Genomic DNA, 18,179 nt, shown 5'->3' with positions numbered 1-18,179 from the left:
GCCCGCAAAACACGAGGCGTCATACAGCGGCTTCGATGAAAAAATAAAAAAAGCTTGTGACCGCCGGAACACAAAAGGCGATACGATTTACCGGCTCTTAAGGCTAATATTAGTTCTGTCACTAAGGGGTTAAAACTAACAAACCAATTCCCAACAGTAAGAGCGTAAGAATGCTTCAGCGAGAGAAGTGCAGCACAGCACACACAGGAGTAACGGCAGCCAGGAGGCTTCATCATGCAGTTCGCACCGCCAGCCCCATTAACAACCGTTCCAGAAGATGAAGGACGAGCAGCTGCCAGGCACCTCCGGCGCTGCTCATCCCGCAGGATCAGACAGCAGAGATCGGCTCCTCCACCCCTTACCGTCTCTATTCCACCGGACGGGGTCTCCCGTCCCACCCCCATATACAGCACTTCTTCAGAGATCCGGAGGAAGAAAGTGATCTATAAGCAAATATTCCGACTCAACACATTGGCAGAAGTGGATTCATCAAGTCCTCCCAAAAATCCGGGAGCATTCAGCTGCTGCGGGCTGCCGTCCGTGGACCCATCAGAGGAACACCCAGCAAGTACTCCCATGTTAAAGGCGTACCGTCTCCTGACTGCCCGCCTTACTGAACACTCTATAAGTAATGCTGGAGATGCTTTTCTTAGGGCTCGGCAACGTGCTTTTAAAACTCTGTGATTCCTCCTGGAAATGCGTGAAGGAATTGACATCTGGGCTCTGCCGTTCCTCTTGGTAGTGAGATGTCCCTATAAACCCCTACACCGTCCGATCGGTGCGGTCTGTGTCTGACTCTATAGGGACACAAGCTCTCAGACACTGCGGACGGGCCACGGATTCCAGGGGAAATCAGGAGTTTGAAAGAAGGAACACAACTCTATTGCGCATGTGCGCTGTCCGGCACATCCGCGGTTGAGAAAAAAAAGAAGACCCGGACGGGTAAGCAGGGTCCTCGGCCGCAGGCAAGGTCGGATTCCACTGCGGGCTCCGACCCACCCGTGGACATGAGCCCTTAATGTGAATGATCACATCTAATACAATAAGAACTGATCATCAGGGCCTACGGGAGTCGGACCTGCAGGGGTTACCGGCTATCCCTTTAAGGGTACGTTCACATGTAGCAGATTTTGATGTATTTTTGGCTGTGGATCCACAGGAGACTTTACTCCGAGCGTATTAGAAAGAGCTCCCAGGTGCAGCAGGGAAGCACTAAGACACCATACGGAGAAGCAAGCCCAGGACATGACAGCCGGCTCATCCCGCCATGTGCAGCCGGGGAGGAAGAGGAGGAGCACCGGGTGCCGGCGTGCAGCGCCAATACAACAGGCTTGTCTGTGAGCGTCTGCTGCCGGGAGGACAGGTGGTAGCGGCTCTGCTCAATGACAGCGGCCAGGCTGTCTGTTCTCCTGGCTCTGCCGTGCATGTGGGCAACCTTCAGGACTGAGGAGGACATGGGCGCACAAGGGGTGACGTCCACTGTGGATCTATGACAAAATCCGCAAAAATGGTGCAAATTTTGACGCAGTTCTAGCCATAAAAATTGATGCAGTTTCTCCACAGGTGAAAACTGGCACCAACTCTGCTACACATGAATGCGCCCCAGCGGGGTAGTCCCATCACAGATACTTACAGCAATGTCTGGTAGACATGGTCCTCTGTCGAGAACCTGTTCAGCCAGCAGAGGTGGTAGCCACCGCAGACAATAAATGCAGGCGTGCCACCTCACCCGCCAGGTGGGACCCACATTTCAGAGATTTATGGCATATCCCTTGATGCCTGTAGATGGACGTCTGCCCCTTTAGACGCTAAAGTTGATTGGTGCAACTATTTTCTCATTGTATTCATGTCTGCAGCTTCCGGACATGCCCATGGAACAGAGCTGTAAAACGGCAGCCATAGTCTGCTATAAGCCCATATCGCACCTCCACGTGTCTAGGATTACATAGAGATTCTGCAGAGATTTATACGGCATCCATTAAAAAATGCTGCATTACAGAGGTATTGCGCCTTATAAGGCTGGTTACATCAACCATGATGTTCATCCAGGTTTCGGTAAACTGTGATCAACTCAGTTTAAGGAAAGTGTTACACCAAGACTTTCCGATCTAAGATTTGTGAAATCAAGTTCACTTAAAGGGGTTGTCCCGCGAAAGCAAGTGGGTCTATACACTTCTGTATGGCCATATTAATGCACTTTGTAATGTACATCGTGCATTAAATATGAGCCATACAGAAGTTATTCACTTACCTGTTCCGTTGCTGGCGTCCCCGTCTCCATGGTGCCGTCTAATTTTCAGCGTCTAATCTCCCGATTAGACGCGCTTGCGCAGTCCGATCTTCTCCCTTCTGAATGGGGCCGCTCGTGCCGGAGAGCTGCTCCTCATAGCTCCGCCCCGTCACGTGTGCCGATTCCAGCCAATCGGGAGGCTGGAATCGGCAATGGAACGCACAGAAGACCTGCGGTCCACCGAGGGTGAAGATCCCGGCGGCCATCTTCACAAGGTAAGTAAGAAGTCACCGGAGCGCGGGGATTCGGGTAAGTACTACCCGGTTTGTTTTTTTTTTATCCCTGCATCGGGTTTGTCTCGCGCCGAACGGGGGGGCTATTGAAAAAAAAAAAAACCCGTTTCGGCGCGGGACAACCCCTTTAATCTGCGATCTGAGACTAAACCAAGAAGAAATCTATTGCGGTGATTGGTGACCGTGGTCAGGTGATCTTCCCAGCATTTATAGCGGTAGTAAAAACATGGCCGCTACCAGCTGCAAACGTGGGTGTAAGTTCACCACCCAGGAAGAGCCTATCAGCCGAGTCCGCCATCTTGGATTTCATCTAAGATGAAAAATCGGGGGATGAAATTGAACCAAGGATGAACCACGTTGGTGCAACGCTTTCCTACTTGATCTTGGATCAACTCTTGTTGATCTCAGATCAAAACTTTGGTGCAACCGTCCATGAAACAATGCAATGAGGATGTGCCACGCAGAGCGCTCGGGGCTCCGTCATCGGTCCAAGTAGGGGCTCCGTCATCGGTCCAAGTAGGGGCTCCGTCATCGGTCCAGTAGGGGCTCCGTCATCGGTCCAGTAGGGGCTCCGTCATCGGTCCAAGTAGGGGCTCCGTCATCGGTCCAAGTAGGGGCTCCGTCATCGGTCCAGTAGGGGCTCGGGGATACAGATTATAATCCAGGGCACAAACATTTGGCCATAGTGCCTTAGGGTTCTCCTGGTAACCTCTATGTCCTCCTTACTTTGTCTAGCAGACTTCTGAACCCCACGGCATCTCGCTCGTCCCGATCTTGTAAGAGAGGAGAGATAAACATGTGTATCTTTACATCCAGCAAGTCGTTGGCTTGAGCTTACCTCCGGATGTTTGTGGTGAGCATTATGATATATGTGCAATCTGTGCGGGACATAAGCAGCAGATGGATGAGTCTCCTTGGTATTATCCATCTACTACAAGCACTATCAGTGGCGCAGTCATCGCTTACAAAGCCGGCCGCCCGTGCAGACCCCATATTTAGCAGAAAGATGAATAATTCTCCATGGGGCCATGTTTCCGCTGTGCATTCACCAACCATCTGCAAAGTGCGCCCCTGATGGGCAGGATAAGAGTGCCCCTACAAACACTCGTCTGAAGACCACTGGAAAGATCCGCATCATCAACAGTTAATATCCAAATCTATCCCTTTACAAGCAGAAGCCGGACTCCGTGTGGCCGTAGGATGGGGGGTGGGGGGTAAGGTTCTGCGCTGTTTGCATGCAGGCGCCATCAGCAGAATACCTGCCAGCTGCATGCAGACTCCAATGTCTTGGTCAATCCTCGCGATGTCTCCATCTCAAGAGCGGTCGTAGACTAGAACACCTTTGTCTTCAAGGTTGGTCATTCGGGACGCCAGTGCCATCATTTACAGAGCTAGCAAGCCACCAACTGTGCCAGCTGGATCTCTGCCTGGCATCAGAGGATATTCACACCTGCTGCTGTTTGTAAGGCGACTGTCACACATTTTTGTGAACCCTTTGACTTACGCTCCAGTAAAGGCTCCTAGGACCTTCACCAGGCAGATCCGTGGGCCAACTCTTACTGGAGAGACCCGTTGGGCCAGTATCTGTTAGGCTGGACTTATATAAGATCTCCTATGCGAGTGCGACGCGTTTCGTGATTTCCACCAACACATTGCAAATCACAATTTTGAACATTGCAGACCGAATGCTATTGCAATAACAAAAATTAAAAATTGCATCACACTGGCATGAAGATCACGTTGGCACACAGGGGCCATTTTTTCCCCCATAGACAATAGTGGGCAAGATTACCCCCAAATTCATGGCGTAATCCGTGCAGGAAGTCTCATAGGTCACCAATAGGGTAAAGTAGCCGCCATTTATAGCCTTGGGGCTGCGGATGCCGCTACTAGGACACGTTCACGAAGGGCTGAATTAGCTGCGGCGTGTCCGCTGAGGACGCACAACACTAAACCTCCAACCATTTGGTGCGGTTTTGGACACAGAATTTGGTGCAGATTTACGTTGTTATTTGTAGAGGTGGAATCCGCAGCGCAATTTAACTGGTAACATTGACATTCTGCAGAGTTAAATTTGGAACCGCGGGTCCATTTATGCAGCTGTTTTTTTTTCTGTAACACGTGCACGAAATTTTTCCGCGTGGAGGGCGTGACAAGTCTGCCCTGTGTGAACGTGGCTTTACGCCTCCATTAAACATAGAAGGCAGGAGATTTTCGTATTCGCACAGTATGAAGACTCTCTAACCGACTAACCAGAGAAGAAAATAGATGGCAGATTGAATATTTCACAGAAATCTGCTTTCTGGCAACATCCGACAAAAGAAAAAAAAAATCATGTCATTTGCCAGGAAACGGTTAAATCCGCCTTCACGGGTGTCTGAAATTTAGTTTTTAGTCAACTTTACTGTGTCTTTAAGAACAAAGCCAAGAAGAAGAAAAGAAGCGAGCGGAACTGGAATGGGTGCAGAAGTGAAGTAGAAGGTATAGAAGATGCTACAATGACTTCCAGAAGGATGGAACCCTTCAACGCCCCCGAACCCCGGAGATAGGAGCTGGCCAAACCCGCTGCTGTCATGTATAAAGCCCTCCTGGACGGGCTGATTACCAACAACTGCCCATCTATACTCTCTGCCAATCAAACTCATTTCATCCTATATTATATGTGGATATTAAAGGGGTTTGTCAAGATTACAAGTTATCAACAGGACAGGGAATAACTTCCTGATTGGTGGGGGTTTCACTGCTGAGACCCCTGCTGATCTCAAGATTGGGGTCCCATGTCCCCCTCTACCTGTCACTGCTGGGGTCATTCCTTCATCAATTTGCTACACTGTTCATTGCTGCTTGTTTCCTGCAGAAAACCTGTCTGTGTAAATGCACGCATGTTCACACATTGCTGATCTGCTGTGGACTTTGGTGCAGATCTGCAGCAGATTTTAACCCCCCCCCCCCCCCCCCCAAAAAAATAAATAAATAAAATCGACCTTGCCAATCATCTGAGATCCATGGATGCGAGCCGTTTTCACGTGTAAACAACCTCACATCCCTGCAGGGCTGGAGGAATCCCCCGTCACAGCAGTCACAGCCACGGCAGGGGATCGCGGAGTTCTCCCATTGTTTTCAATGGGGTCAGCGCTGCTGCTGCCGGCGCCATTGAAAACAATGGGCGATATCGCAGAAGGGAAGGACACGCTGCGATTTTTTTGTTTACTCAACATCGCAAATGGAAATGAAACCATTGAAAATGATTGAGTGAAAACGCATGATTATGGAACCCCTCTCGCATCACACGATTTCATCACCAGTGTGAAGACCCCTAATTTAAATGGGAAGGGTGAAATCTGCACCAAATTAGCTCCACGTAAACTTATCCTAAGGGCTCCTGTCCACGGACGATAGTGCATCGCGTTACTCGTGGCTATGAAGAGCGCAGCCCCCCGTCCACGAGTGGAGAATCATAGCGATTCTCCGCTTGCTGGACTCAAATCGTGGCATGCTGCGATTCTTCATGGTGAGCCTATCTGTCAGATAGACTCCCTGCAGAGAACTGACAGTTCTCTTCCCTGCTCCTGGGCGGCGGAATATCGCTAGTGATATTCCGCCTCGCCCGTGGACAGGGGGTCTAAGAGTGGGCAAACTACCATCATTCTAAAACAGTTTACTGGGACTCATCGGACCACTTCCCATGTTGCCAGTCCTCTAGGACCCAGTTGGCGAGCTCACGAGCCTGGGTGAGGCGCTCTGTCCGGTGTTATGGTGCAACAGAGGCTCTTGGTGGGTCTTCTGCCCCCATATCCCATGGAAGCTTAGAGGGGTATTCTGGTAAGGGGCCTTTTTTTACCTCAACTGATAGATCAGTGGTGGTCTAACTGCTGGGACCCCCACTGATCCTGAAAACAAGGGTGTTCCATCTGACCCCCTTCCGGTCACAGTAGTTTCACCGCTCCGTGTGACCGGAGAGCCGGCAGCGCATGCGCGGTGTCGCTCCATTCATCTCAATAGACCGGATGGGAATATAGCCGAGCGCTATGCTTGGACATTTTTGTCAGCCCCATTGAAATGAATGGAGCGTAAGCGCGCCTACGCTTCCAGTTCTCCATCCAACGGGACATCACTCTGCTGGAAGCTGCGATGTAGAAGTGTGACAAACAGGACCCCCTGTTCTCTTAACCATGGGGGGTCCCACAGCTCAGACCCCCACCAATCAGCTACTTACTCCATGGATAGGGGATAACTTTGTGTTACCAGAATACCCCTTTAAGAAGGCTGCACTGACCTGCGGGACATGGGTGTGGAGCCTCCGAATGTAGATGCCATTTCCGCCAATCACTTATCTGTTCGCACGGATAATTCTAGGCAGATGCCCCCAGTCACAATCATTAAGCACCTGTGGGCGCCCCCTGTGGCTGGTTGCTTCCCAGTACACATCACACTGTGGACGGAGGCATGTTAAATGCCCACACAACTTCAGCAATGGAATGTGCAATCCGCCTGGCACCCACCATCACGCCTCGCTCAGGGGAGTGTGGAACAGTGAACGAGAAGAGGACGATTCACAACGATGATCTGCCCATCTGAACAGGTCGCACGAGCGGGATCGCGTTAGTGGCGACATCACTCGCTCATTCAAACAAGAATCGACTCGTCTAAAAGTGGCATTATACAGGTGTGGGCGCTGCCAGGCTGTCACCTGAGGTCACACCACCGCTTCATTCATATGAATTTACAGACTGCTATCCCATGACTTTCGGCATGCCAGTGTAGACTTGGCCTATCCAAGCACGAATGTCATAGCGGCGCTGCTATCATAAGTATATGGCCGGCGGCGGAAACCGGTAAGCCAAACCTCCGACTCCTTCATATATGATAAATGTACTGTATTAGAATGGGACCGTCGAGCTTTCATCGTCATGATGATAAAATAATCAGCTCCATCCGACATCCTCGTTAGTGATGTAATTAATAACGAGGGGCTTAGAGGAGTAGAACATATATTTACAGGTCATTTCGGAAATATGCAACGAAACCTGCATTTAATTAATTTACCATATTTATAATATATATACACTTTTTACACGCCGAAGTCGGTACATTTCTACTGACTCCGACTCTACTACCCTGACCCAACGACTCCGACTCCACGACCCCGACCCAACGACTCCGACTCCACGACCCCGACCCAACGACTCCGACTCCACGACCCCGACCCAACGACTCCGACTCCACGACCCTGGCGGAAACCGCTAAAGAGCATCTAACAAGTTATGCGGTAGAGGATGATGTCCCAAAGGTCTCAAATCATGCGGCGGTTTCTACAAGCACTGCTGCTCGAAAGACAAATTCAACTCTGCTGCATCTCCGCTCAGTCGCCAAGTGCGTAACATCCAGTGTATGCAGCCAATGACAAGTCTGCCATGTGTTCACAAGACAATACTGGGGAGAGCAGGCGTCTGTAACACCGACCGTGCGAGGCGAACACCAACATAATAATGCGTGCCACGGAGGGCGAACAAGACATGCCAGGAAGTATGCCAATGATGAAAGGCTGCAGATGATCGCACCGCAGGGGGCTATCCCCGTCCGCGGGTCGGCAGGACAATAGGATGTGCCGGATCCCATTGTGAAGGCAGGGGATCATCTGCCAGAAACGCACCAGCAGCACGGAGATCCCTGTACAGCGTGGCACGTAGAGATTAACGAGCAGCGAATCCCCCGGGCGCTCTCCGACCCCAGCGCTGATCTACAACTTATCATTCCGAGGGTTCAGCATCGATTAGATCGCATGAAATACGGCTTGACCCGCGGCCAGCTTCACCGTCACCCAGGAAACAGCGGCGTGACTGCCCAGCACTGCAATGCATTCTATCGCCTGGGCTGGCAGTGGGACAGCGGGCACTTATCACAGGGCATCCACCTGCAGGCAATGTCAGTGCAGAGAGCGCCATCCAAGAGGAAAACATTGGCGCCGTATTTCTAAGCAGATTTTCTGTAAGTCAGCGGTTAGATCACCGTATAGAACACGTAAACACATAGTAAATTGGCGCACATGACGGAAGCGCCAGACATGCGATGAATTGTAGGTAGCGCACGACTTCTTGAGCGTGCAGATGGAAGCGAGCCGTGCTGGCGGCGGTACGTGGAAAATATCAGTGCAATGTAATAATATCCTCATCGTATTAAACAGAGCGGCGCCTTTAAGGGGCACGCGGTCAGGTGGCAGCGCCCGGGTACTCACCAGCCGGTTGCAGATCTGTCGGAACATTGCGGGGTCCGTCACATGTCAGGATGAGAGTCCGGGGGTCTCTGGGCAGCAGAGGGTCCTCTGTACACCCTATCAGCCAGCAGGGGGTTATAAGGCACTGCTCACCCAGCCAGAGCCCCCCATGCCATCAGTGTGCCCCCCGTAGTGCCAGCTTCCCCTGCCAGCAGATGAATGATGAGCCGAGGAGTGCGGACTGCAGCATGTACTCGGCGCCCGCCTCCCCACTACCACCATGGCTTCCTCTCCGCCCCTTACAGAGGAGGGCGACAATAGGGAAGTGACTGGTGTGTGTGTGGAGCTGGGAGCCCCGCCATGCTGCAGGGAGCCGGCGCCTCACCACTGCGCCCGCCTCTCCCGGCCGCGGGGATCCTGGGACTTGTAGTCAGAGGAAGTGGTGACACGTCCTGCACACACCGAGGGCGGGGGGCATGGCGGGCACTGTGTGGTGTGCCAGGCTGGTGGGGGCATGGCGGGCACTGTGTGTAGTGTGCCAGTCTGGTGGGGCAGGAGCCGTGCCCAGCCATATATATAGTCACATTACTATGGCCACCAGCTCCTGTCCTGGCTGTGTGCTGCAGGTGGGCTCAGCTATGTGGAGCCGGGCTCACTGCAGGGTCGGGGGTGTCTGGAGCCGGGCTGACTGCGGGGTCGGGGGTGTCTGGAGCCGGGCTGACTGCGGGGTCGGGGGTGCCTGGAGCCGGGCTGACTGCGGGGTCGGGGGTGTCTGGAGCCGGGCTGACTGCGGGGTCGGGGGTGTCTGGAGCCGGGCTGACTGCGGGGTCGGGGGTGTCTGGAGCCGGGCTGACTGCGGGGTCGGGGGTGTCTGGAGCCGGGCTGACTGCGGGGTCGGGGGTGTCTGGAGCCGGGCTGACTGCGGGGTCGGGGGTGTCTGGAGCCGGGCTGACTGCGGGGTCGGGGGTGTCTGGAGCCGGGCTGACTGCGGGGTCGGGGGTGTCTGGAGCCGGGCTGACTGCGGGGTCGGGGGTGTCTGGAGCCGGGCTGACTGCGGGGACTGGGGTATCTGGAGCCGGGCTGACTGCGGGGACTGGGGTATCTGGAGCCGGGCTGACTGCGGGGACTGGGGTATCTGGAGCCGGGCTGACTGCGGGGACTGGGGTATCTGGAGCCGGGCTGACTGCGGGGACTGGGGTATCTGGAGCCGGGCTGACTGCGGGGACTGGGGTATCTGGAGCCGGGCTGACTGCGGGGACTGGGGTATCTGGAGCCGGGCTGACTGCGGGGACTGGGGTATCTGGAGCCGGGCTGACTGCGGGGACTGGGGTATCTGGAGCCGGGCTGACTGCGGGGACTGGGGTATCTGGAGCCGGGCTGACTGCAGGGACTGGGGTGTCTGGAGCCGGGCTGACTGCGGGGGACTGGGGTGTCTGGAGCCGGGCTGACTGCGGGGGTCTGGGGTGTCTGGAGCCGGGCTGACTGCGGGGGTCGGGGGTGTCTGGAGCCGGGCTGACTGCGGGGTCGGGGGTGTCCTGAGCCGGGCTGACTGCGGGGACTGGGGTGTCTGGAGCCGGGCTGACTGCGGGGGTCTGGGGTGTCTGGAGCCGGGCTGACTGCGGGGGTCTGGGGTGTCTGGAGCCGGGCTGACTGCGGGGGTCTGGGGTGTCTGGAGCCGGGCGGGGTCGGGGGTGTTTGGAGCCGGGCTGACTGCGGGGTCGGGGGTGTCTGGAGCCGAGCTGACTGCGGGTCGGGGGTGTCTGGAGCCGAGCTGACTGTGGGGTCGGGGGTGTCTGGAGCCGGGCTGACTGCGGGGTCGGGGGTGCCTGGAGCCGGGCTGACTGCGGGGTCAGGGGTGCCTGGAGCCGGGCTGACTGCGGGGTCGGGGGTGCCTGGAGCCGGGCTGACTGCGGGGTCGGGGGTGCCTGGAGCCGGGCTGACTGCGGGGTCGGGGGTGTCTGGAGTCGAGCTGACTGCGGGGTCGGGGGTGTCTGGAGTCGAGCTGACTGCGGGGTCGGGGGTGTCTGGAGTCGAGCTGACTGCGGGGTCGGGGGTGTCTGGAGTCGAGCTGACTGCGGGGTCGGGGGTGTCTGGAGTCGAGCTGACTGCGGGGTCGGGGGTGTCTGGAGTCGAGCTGACTGCGGGGTCGGGGGTGTCTGGAGTCGAGCTGACTGCGGGGTCGGGGGTGTCTGGAGCCGGGCTGACTGCGGGGTCGGGGGTGTCTGGAGCCGGGCTGACTGCGGGGTCGGGGGTGTGCAGTTGAAGCCCCCCATAGGGAAACATGGAGTCCGCACCTGAATTAAAGCATGCAGATTTGATTTACAGAACTTGGGTGTGGTAATTAGATGGCGGCACGCTCCATTTCAGTGCGGTTTCCGTGTGGACGGCTTCCATGACACGTCTGGTAGCCCCCAGTTCATTTTCATGGCGAGCCGCTCAGCTGTAGCGTCTCGGTCGGCCCTCAGACATCTTCATAGCCGACAATTACCTCACGCCGATGGCCGGTGGTTTGCACTACAATTATCCCCATGGTGCCATTTGCCCCTCACGATACGCTGTCACCTCGGCAGCCTGCGGACAGTTCACAAACTGCGCTGTATGAGAAATACCGCCACCCTCGGACCGAAAGCTAGTAATCATCCTAAAATGCAGTGATCTCTGGCCCCTTTATCCGTGAGCAGACATCTTGTATACCCACCATGCCGGCGCACCGCCAGCCGCTCCCTTCATGGCCTGTGCATGTGGACATAATAACGAGGCCCTCAGCCGTCCTTCACACTCGTATAACGTCTGGCGGTTGCCCCTAGCAACTAATTTTTACAGCAGAGTCTGCAGTGAAGGCTGAGCTCGGTTGCCAGGGGCAACTGTTGTTTTCTTCTAGAGTTTTCTTCTTACAAGAAAAAGTGCCATCAGTCGGACCTTCTTGCGTGCCCCCCCCCCCCCCCCCAATAAAGGCATACGATTCTACCACACTCACGTTTATTAAATGAAGCGAATCCTAAAATTCCGTACCACTAAGGCCTGATGCAGACGGCCGGGGTGCGAGCCATGCCCCTGCAGTGACTCCCGTGGCTCACCGCCATCGGCGTCTCCTCTGCTCCGCTATGTACCGGCTGCAGCCCAGCTGGCACACGCGCAGAGCAGAGCTGGCGCGTCAGCGGTGCCGTTTCTGTACGGGCCTCTTCGTGGTCCTTCTTTATTTATTTGCGTGCATGAAAAACGGATGGCACACGGATGAGAACAAGAGCTCATTCACATGGCCGTAAGCGTGCCCATTACAGCCCGTACGCTCTGCCAACAGAGACCGCGTATGGCTGCGCATGCCCACAAATGATGCCTTCACGGGCATTGTGATTTTTAGTATTTTTCAAATTCCCACTTCTGTTCCAAAATCTCCATAAGGGTGCCCACCCACTGGCGGTTTTTTTCACTGCGAAATTCACAGGTTTTTTTTTTTCTGCAGGGGGTCTATGGGACTTGTAATGTAAAAATTGCGATCGCGCAAAATCGCGATTTATCGCGATTTTGCGCGATCGCGATTTTAGCTTTGCATGTCCCATAGCCCAAAGACCCCTGCAGAAAAAAAAAACGCTGCGAATTTCGCAGTAAAAAAACGCCAGTGGGTGGGCGCCCTAAGACTGAACGCTCACGGACGGATTATCGCTGTGGAATTCGCGGTCAGACACCTGCCATAAATTCCTCAGCAATGACCGTCCATAAACATGCCACGTCAAACGATTCTCCTCTGCCCACGAGCGGAAATCAACCGCGATATTCTGTGTGGAAAAATCGCACGGATGGCTTCCATTGCAGCAATAGAAGCCATCCGTCCCGCAATATGTCCGCAGTGAGCACTGCGGAAGTACCGCGAGAATCTGGGCGAGACCCGGCGGATCCGGAGATGTGAGTAGAGGGTCACTGGGGGGCGCCGAGTCTGATTCCGCTGCAAGATTTAGCAGTTGGGCAGGAGGCCTAAATTTGGTAAGGTTGTAATTGTGCTGATCCAGATAAGAAAGTGATCTGCTAGGGCTCCTCCACGCTGGCGATCGCCATATTGCCGCTACAGAATCGCAACTTTTTTTTCCCGCGATTTTTGAGTGTCAGCTGCTTTTTCTCGCAAAAACATCGCTGCTACTCGCGGGTTTTGGGGTTTTTTGGCGGGATTTTGCCATTATGTTTTAGCGTGAGTGTCAAATGTTCAAAACGCGTCGCACAAGAATCGCAAGTTTGTGCTTTGCGATGCGATAAAGCGGAGACTTCAGAGGAAAACATGGGAGATTTTTTAAAAACGCAGAAAGGTTATGCTGCGATTTTTTTTTTTATTTTTTTTATTTATTTATTTTTTTTTTTTAATTTCTTTTTCTTTTTCCACTCCACATCACAAGTGTGAAGTCGCCCTTATTTTTACCAAATGGTGAACACTGTAAAAACAAAACAATGGTGACATTTCTGGATGCCCCTTCCAAATGTGATAAGTCATATAATGCGTTCTATGTACCCCAGTGTGGGGCTATTAACATATACAACTCGTCCGCGAAAACAACTAGCCATCACATGGCTATGTCAACAATTTATGGCTCTTGCGATGTTACAATGGCAATCGCCTGGGCTTTAAGGCACAATATAGGCTGGTCATGAAGGGGTTAAGGTGCGCTCACACTAGCGAGTTTTGTCTCGGTCTCGCTGTTCCGTCGTGGGAGCCGCTTTGCCTTTTCTGCCCATAAACATGCACTGAAGCTGAAGACTTTCACTTTCAATCTGTCATATTTCTGTCCCCTTTGCTTTAGTAAAACGGAGGCGGACGTGCGGACTGCGACACTTTTGTTTGCAGTTCAAAAACCGAAACCGGAACGGATTGCGACATTTCCTTCTTTTTAACATTTCTGTCATTGGAAAGTTGTCTGCTTGCGTCTCTGTTTTCTTTGCGCTCAGCTGCTCCCACAACGCAATAACCAGATGGAAACGAAAAAGGTCGGTGTGAACTGGTGCGGACGCAACAGAAAATCCACGGCAAAACCGCGGCAAAATCTGCACCATTGCTGAAGATTTGGACTCCGTTCTCGATGCGGATCTGCAGCAGATTTCAACCTTTCAACTAAAGAAATGCTGCAGATCCGCGTCAAAATTCGCACCAACGGTGCAGCTGCGGAAGATTCGCACTATTTCTCTTACGCGTGAACATCGGATTCCGCTTGAAAGACAAAAATCGACTTGTAAAGCCGCGGTACAATTCTGTGGCTATTCTGTCGCAGTTTCTGCACGTGGAGTTGAGCCGCCTGCACGCAAACGGATTTTTGCTGCGGAATCCGCGTATCTGCTGCAAAAACTGTTCACGGCATGCTACGGGAAATCACTTTTTCCCGCGCAGGGCAGAAATCAATTGCAGAGAAAAAAAATCAGAGCATGCTCCATTTTTGCGCAGATTCCATGCGGACGGCTTCCATTGAAGTCAATGGAAGCCGTCCGACCCGTGGCCCTTCCACAGGTAACATTGTAGACAGGTCGTGGAATTCATGTCATCGCCTAGCGACGCCGCAGGAAAAATAAACATTTGGGAAAAAACTCTGTACTACACATGACTCGCCGCAACCATCCGCAGTCTAGAAAAAGCAGCAAGAACGCAGGGTCGCCGGCCGCGGTGAGCGACGGAATCCACAGCAGGAACTCGCATGCAGAATCTAACGTGCGTGTGGAATTTCCAACGGACCCACATGAAGTAATGTATCACTTCTTTCCACGGATCTTCAGAAGAGCCGTGGATTTCATGAAAAAGTCCACAGCAGCGTCTTAGGGTACATTGACAGGTAGCGTATGTTGGTATGTATGAGCGCAGCCTTCACCACTCTCATCAGACTCATCGTCTCGTAAGTAATAGAGTATCCAATGAAGTCACCAGACTAGTTAATCTTGTTTCTTGGAGAGGCATGGTGTTACAAACGAGACCTTAGTACTAGATTTCTCATTCTTAGAAAATGAAATGCTTGAGTGGGATTTGCTCAGTCATGGAGAACAAATACCTGGCTAGAGAAGCCACGTAATCTTGTAGATATGATACCTTTTAATGGCTAACAAGGATACATGATGTTATAGCGAGCTTCCGAACCAACCCAGGGCTCTTCTTCAGGCTTCAATGGATTGGATCTGAAGAGGCATGGATATTTATACACACTTATAATATACATGCTTATGACAAGGCACAGATATGGATGGGATTGGAACCACCCTTCAATATCAAAACTCTCATATCTCCTATGTCATGTCCATGTTTTGATATTGAAGGGTGGTTTCAAGTCACAAAACCACAGAAGAATTTGGGAATATAAATTGATAACAACCTTTGACACGCTGAATACTGGGTTAAATTATTCCCTAGGATTTATGCGTGAATGGGAGGTGTGAGACATTTATTGCACAGATAAGACCCCCATCAACAGTAATTCAGGGACCATAAACTTTCACTCCCTTATCAGTGTTTAGCTAAAAATGTTTGCGCACCTCTTGCAGCATTTCTAGCCTGACAACCTTCACCACCCCCAACAGTAATTTAGGGACCATTAGCCTGGGTTCACACAGTGAGGATTGCCGTTGCATATCCGCACTGCGGCAAAACCGCTGCGCTTGCAGTGCAATGCAGCACAAATTAAATTTGCCAAAAAGCTGTTCTCACAGTGTAGATTTTTTCCGCACAGCCACAGTGCAGAAATGCAACTGCGGCGCGGTTTTCAAAGATGCAGCATGTTCATTCTACGGTCTTTTTCGCAGCCATTTGGCCATAGACCTCTATGGACGCAGCCAAATCTGCGGCAAAAAGTAAAAAAGCGCTGCGGAAAAAAACGCTTGCGAATTTTTCTGCACGAAAATCTGCAGAAAAATCCACAAGCCCAAATTAACCTTTGAAGCGGTTTTGCCGCAGAAGCAGTTCTTCTGCAGCAAAACCGCAACGGAAAAACCGCGGCAAATCCGCCCTGTATGAACTACGCCTAAAGCTTTCATTCCGCTATCAGTGCCTAGACAAAAAAGTTTGTTTGCTGTTGCAGAATTCCTTTTAAGTACGAATCTATTACATCCATATCTGTGCCTTGTCATAAGTATGTATGTTATAAGTATGTATAAATATCCATGCCTCTTCAGATCCAATCCATTTAAACCTGAAGAAGAACCCCTGTGTTGGTTCGGAAGCTCGCTATTATTACATCATGTATTTTTGTTAGCCATTAAAAGCTATCATATCTACAAGATGACTTGGTTTCTCTTGCTGGGGACAATCACATTTTGCTCTACGGGCTAACACGGTACCAAACCTTTGTTTTCAAATACCTGGCTGATATGTTCCCTGTGACGCTCTTTCAGGTAACCCCATAAGGATGCAGCCTAGTTTGATGCTTAAAGGAAATCTCTCACCTACTTTTAGCCCTATGTACTACGTTTATGGTCTGAAAGTAGGTGATCTGCTGAGTCCGAGGATGTAAATGTTATACTTACCTCCCCCGTTGTTCACCTGGTATCAGCGCTGCAGTGCATTGAGCTGAACACTAGTCTGCCTGTACAGCGTCTTCCGGCGCTGACACTGGGGGAACGAGGGGAAGAGTAAGTAGAACAGAGTCTCTTTAAGGACGCAACAATTTTTGGGGATTTTCTGCTCCACTTTTCAGAGGCCATAGGTTTTTAATTTTTCCGTTGATCTGGCCATATGTGGGCTTGTTCTTTGTGTGGGAAACTGTAGTAAATATTGGTACCTTGTTACAATTATTAATAACTTCAAAAGCGTCGGTGATCTGGGGATTAATCCGATTGCCGGATTGGATTCAGGAAGGAATTTTTTTCCCCTAAGACCGCCTACATATGGCAGAGCCGGATTCTGCAAGTGGATTTCCACCGAGGAAGACCTGCGATTCATCATGGAAACGAGAGTTTGCGGCCAATTGTGGATGTGGACGCTTTTCTGCACAGATTAACAGTGCATTGTCTGCACGGGAAAAAAAAACGCTAGCAGGTGATTAAGTCAGAAAGTTACCCAACCCCTGTAAAAAAAAAAAACAAAAAAAAAAAAACCTTCTATACAAAGGGTTAATGCCCAGGCAACATTTTCTTGTGGTGGTGAGAGCTTAGAACCGCCTTCAGAGCGCCATGTTGCTCTCTTGGCTTGGGAGAGAAATGAACCTGCCCATATCGAATACCCGGCTACTGCAATGGACAATGGGGTGTTCTTCTCATCTCTTCCTCTAGTCCTGCAAACTACCCGCCTACAAATCCGCACCCATCCGCAATGTAATTGCGGATGCACTGCGATTCAAACGTTTCCATAGAGATCAATGAGCCCGTCCATGCAGAATCTGTGCAAAAACGGAGGATGCTGCGATTCGTTTTCCACTCGCGGACACTGCAATTACAATCTGCATGTGTGGGCAGAGATGCAGACACTCATTCGTTCGTACGGGCGACTGAAACAGCGGATCGTCCACATGGGTGCCAATGGCGGATTCTGCAAATTCAAATCCACCTGTGTGCAGCTGGCCTAATTGGGGAAAATTGCCTTCTTCCTCAGTGTTTTTATTTTTTTGCCGCCTTCTGGATCAACATTGGGGGATAATAGACTGAACTGAATGGACATACGTCTTTTCTCGGCCTAACATACTATTTCACAGCTATCGGGGCATAGATAGGAGTGCTTGTTCCGAAGGGCACAAATAAGCCGCATAGTTACCAACTCCACAGAATTTAGTGGGACATTTCTGAACGTAGCCACCGAATCCCGAATGGTTTTTGTCCATTGATGATTTCCATAGACATCGGTGTGGGTGGCACTTATGGAAGTTAGTAGGTAGGTGAGGCACTATGGCTTTTAATTGTTACAGGGAGGTATGCTGTGTCTGGTTATGGGTGATCTGGTTGGTGCCACTTATGGGAAGCACAATATGCTTTCTGTGGTGGCATTAAAGGAAGCCTGTCTGGTAATTTGCCCTATTAGCCTAATATGTACTAACTGTCATAAGAAACCCAATGTTACCTTAATATTTTGTTAAATTGTTTCCTTCGTGAAGACACCGGTAAGCAAGTGTCTCCCGTGCTATATGCTAATGAACTGTCTGATGGGCATTCCTCTTCTGCGAGCGGTCAGGCTCACTTCCAACGCGTCGTGGTAAGAGCCGTCCACTACATCTCCTCTATAATCGGGTTATATCTCCAAATACAGAGCAAAGTTGCCAACCTGAATGTTTCTTTTTTTCTGGCCAATTAATACAAACAGAATGGAGAGCCAACATTTTTTACTGGCAAGACAAAACCATAATGAACGATAAAGATGCTAAGTTCTACATATTATAGGTCACTTACTGATATGAACTCATTACCAGCATTTACTCGGAGCTATAAAATGGCAATAATTACAGTCATAATCACCTGCTCAAGTTCCAACAGCCTCAAAAAAAGTCACTGACTCATC

The 18,179-nt window shown here is 51.6% G+C and overlaps 1 protein-coding gene and 1 long non-coding RNA gene across 4 annotated transcripts in view; both read right to left on the bottom strand.

Annotated features, from left to right (window-relative positions):
* The window catches only part of ATP11C (ATPase phospholipid transporting 11C), a 157,756-nt gene extending 148,715 nt beyond the window's left edge, over nt 1-9,041 (bottom strand). Inside the window, exon 1 of one of the 3 annotated variants that reach the window (XM_066581798.1) lies at nt 8,759-9,041. In XM_066581798.1, coding sequence (XP_066437895.1) covers nt 8,759-8,785 — 27 coding nt within the window. In that variant the 5' untranslated portion in view covers nt 8,786-9,041. The remainder of the gene's footprint in view (nt 1-8,758) is intronic. The other 2 variants (XM_066581797.1, XM_066581796.1) reach the window with 2 other exon arrangements.
* LOC136580895 (uncharacterized) overlaps nt 1-18,179 on the bottom strand; it is a 261,801-nt gene that overhangs the window by 151,938 nt on the left and 91,684 nt on the right. The gene's annotated exons all lie outside the window — the stretch shown is intronic.

This window comes from Eleutherodactylus coqui, chromosome 10 (genome assembly GCF_035609145.1).
Source record: "Eleutherodactylus coqui strain aEleCoq1 chromosome 10, aEleCoq1.hap1, whole genome shotgun sequence".
NCBI lineage: Eukaryota > Metazoa > Chordata > Amphibia > Anura > Eleutherodactylidae > Eleutherodactylus > Eleutherodactylus coqui.
Note: the sequence above shows the minus strand (reverse complement) of the source record. Positions and strands in the feature narration are given on the sequence as shown.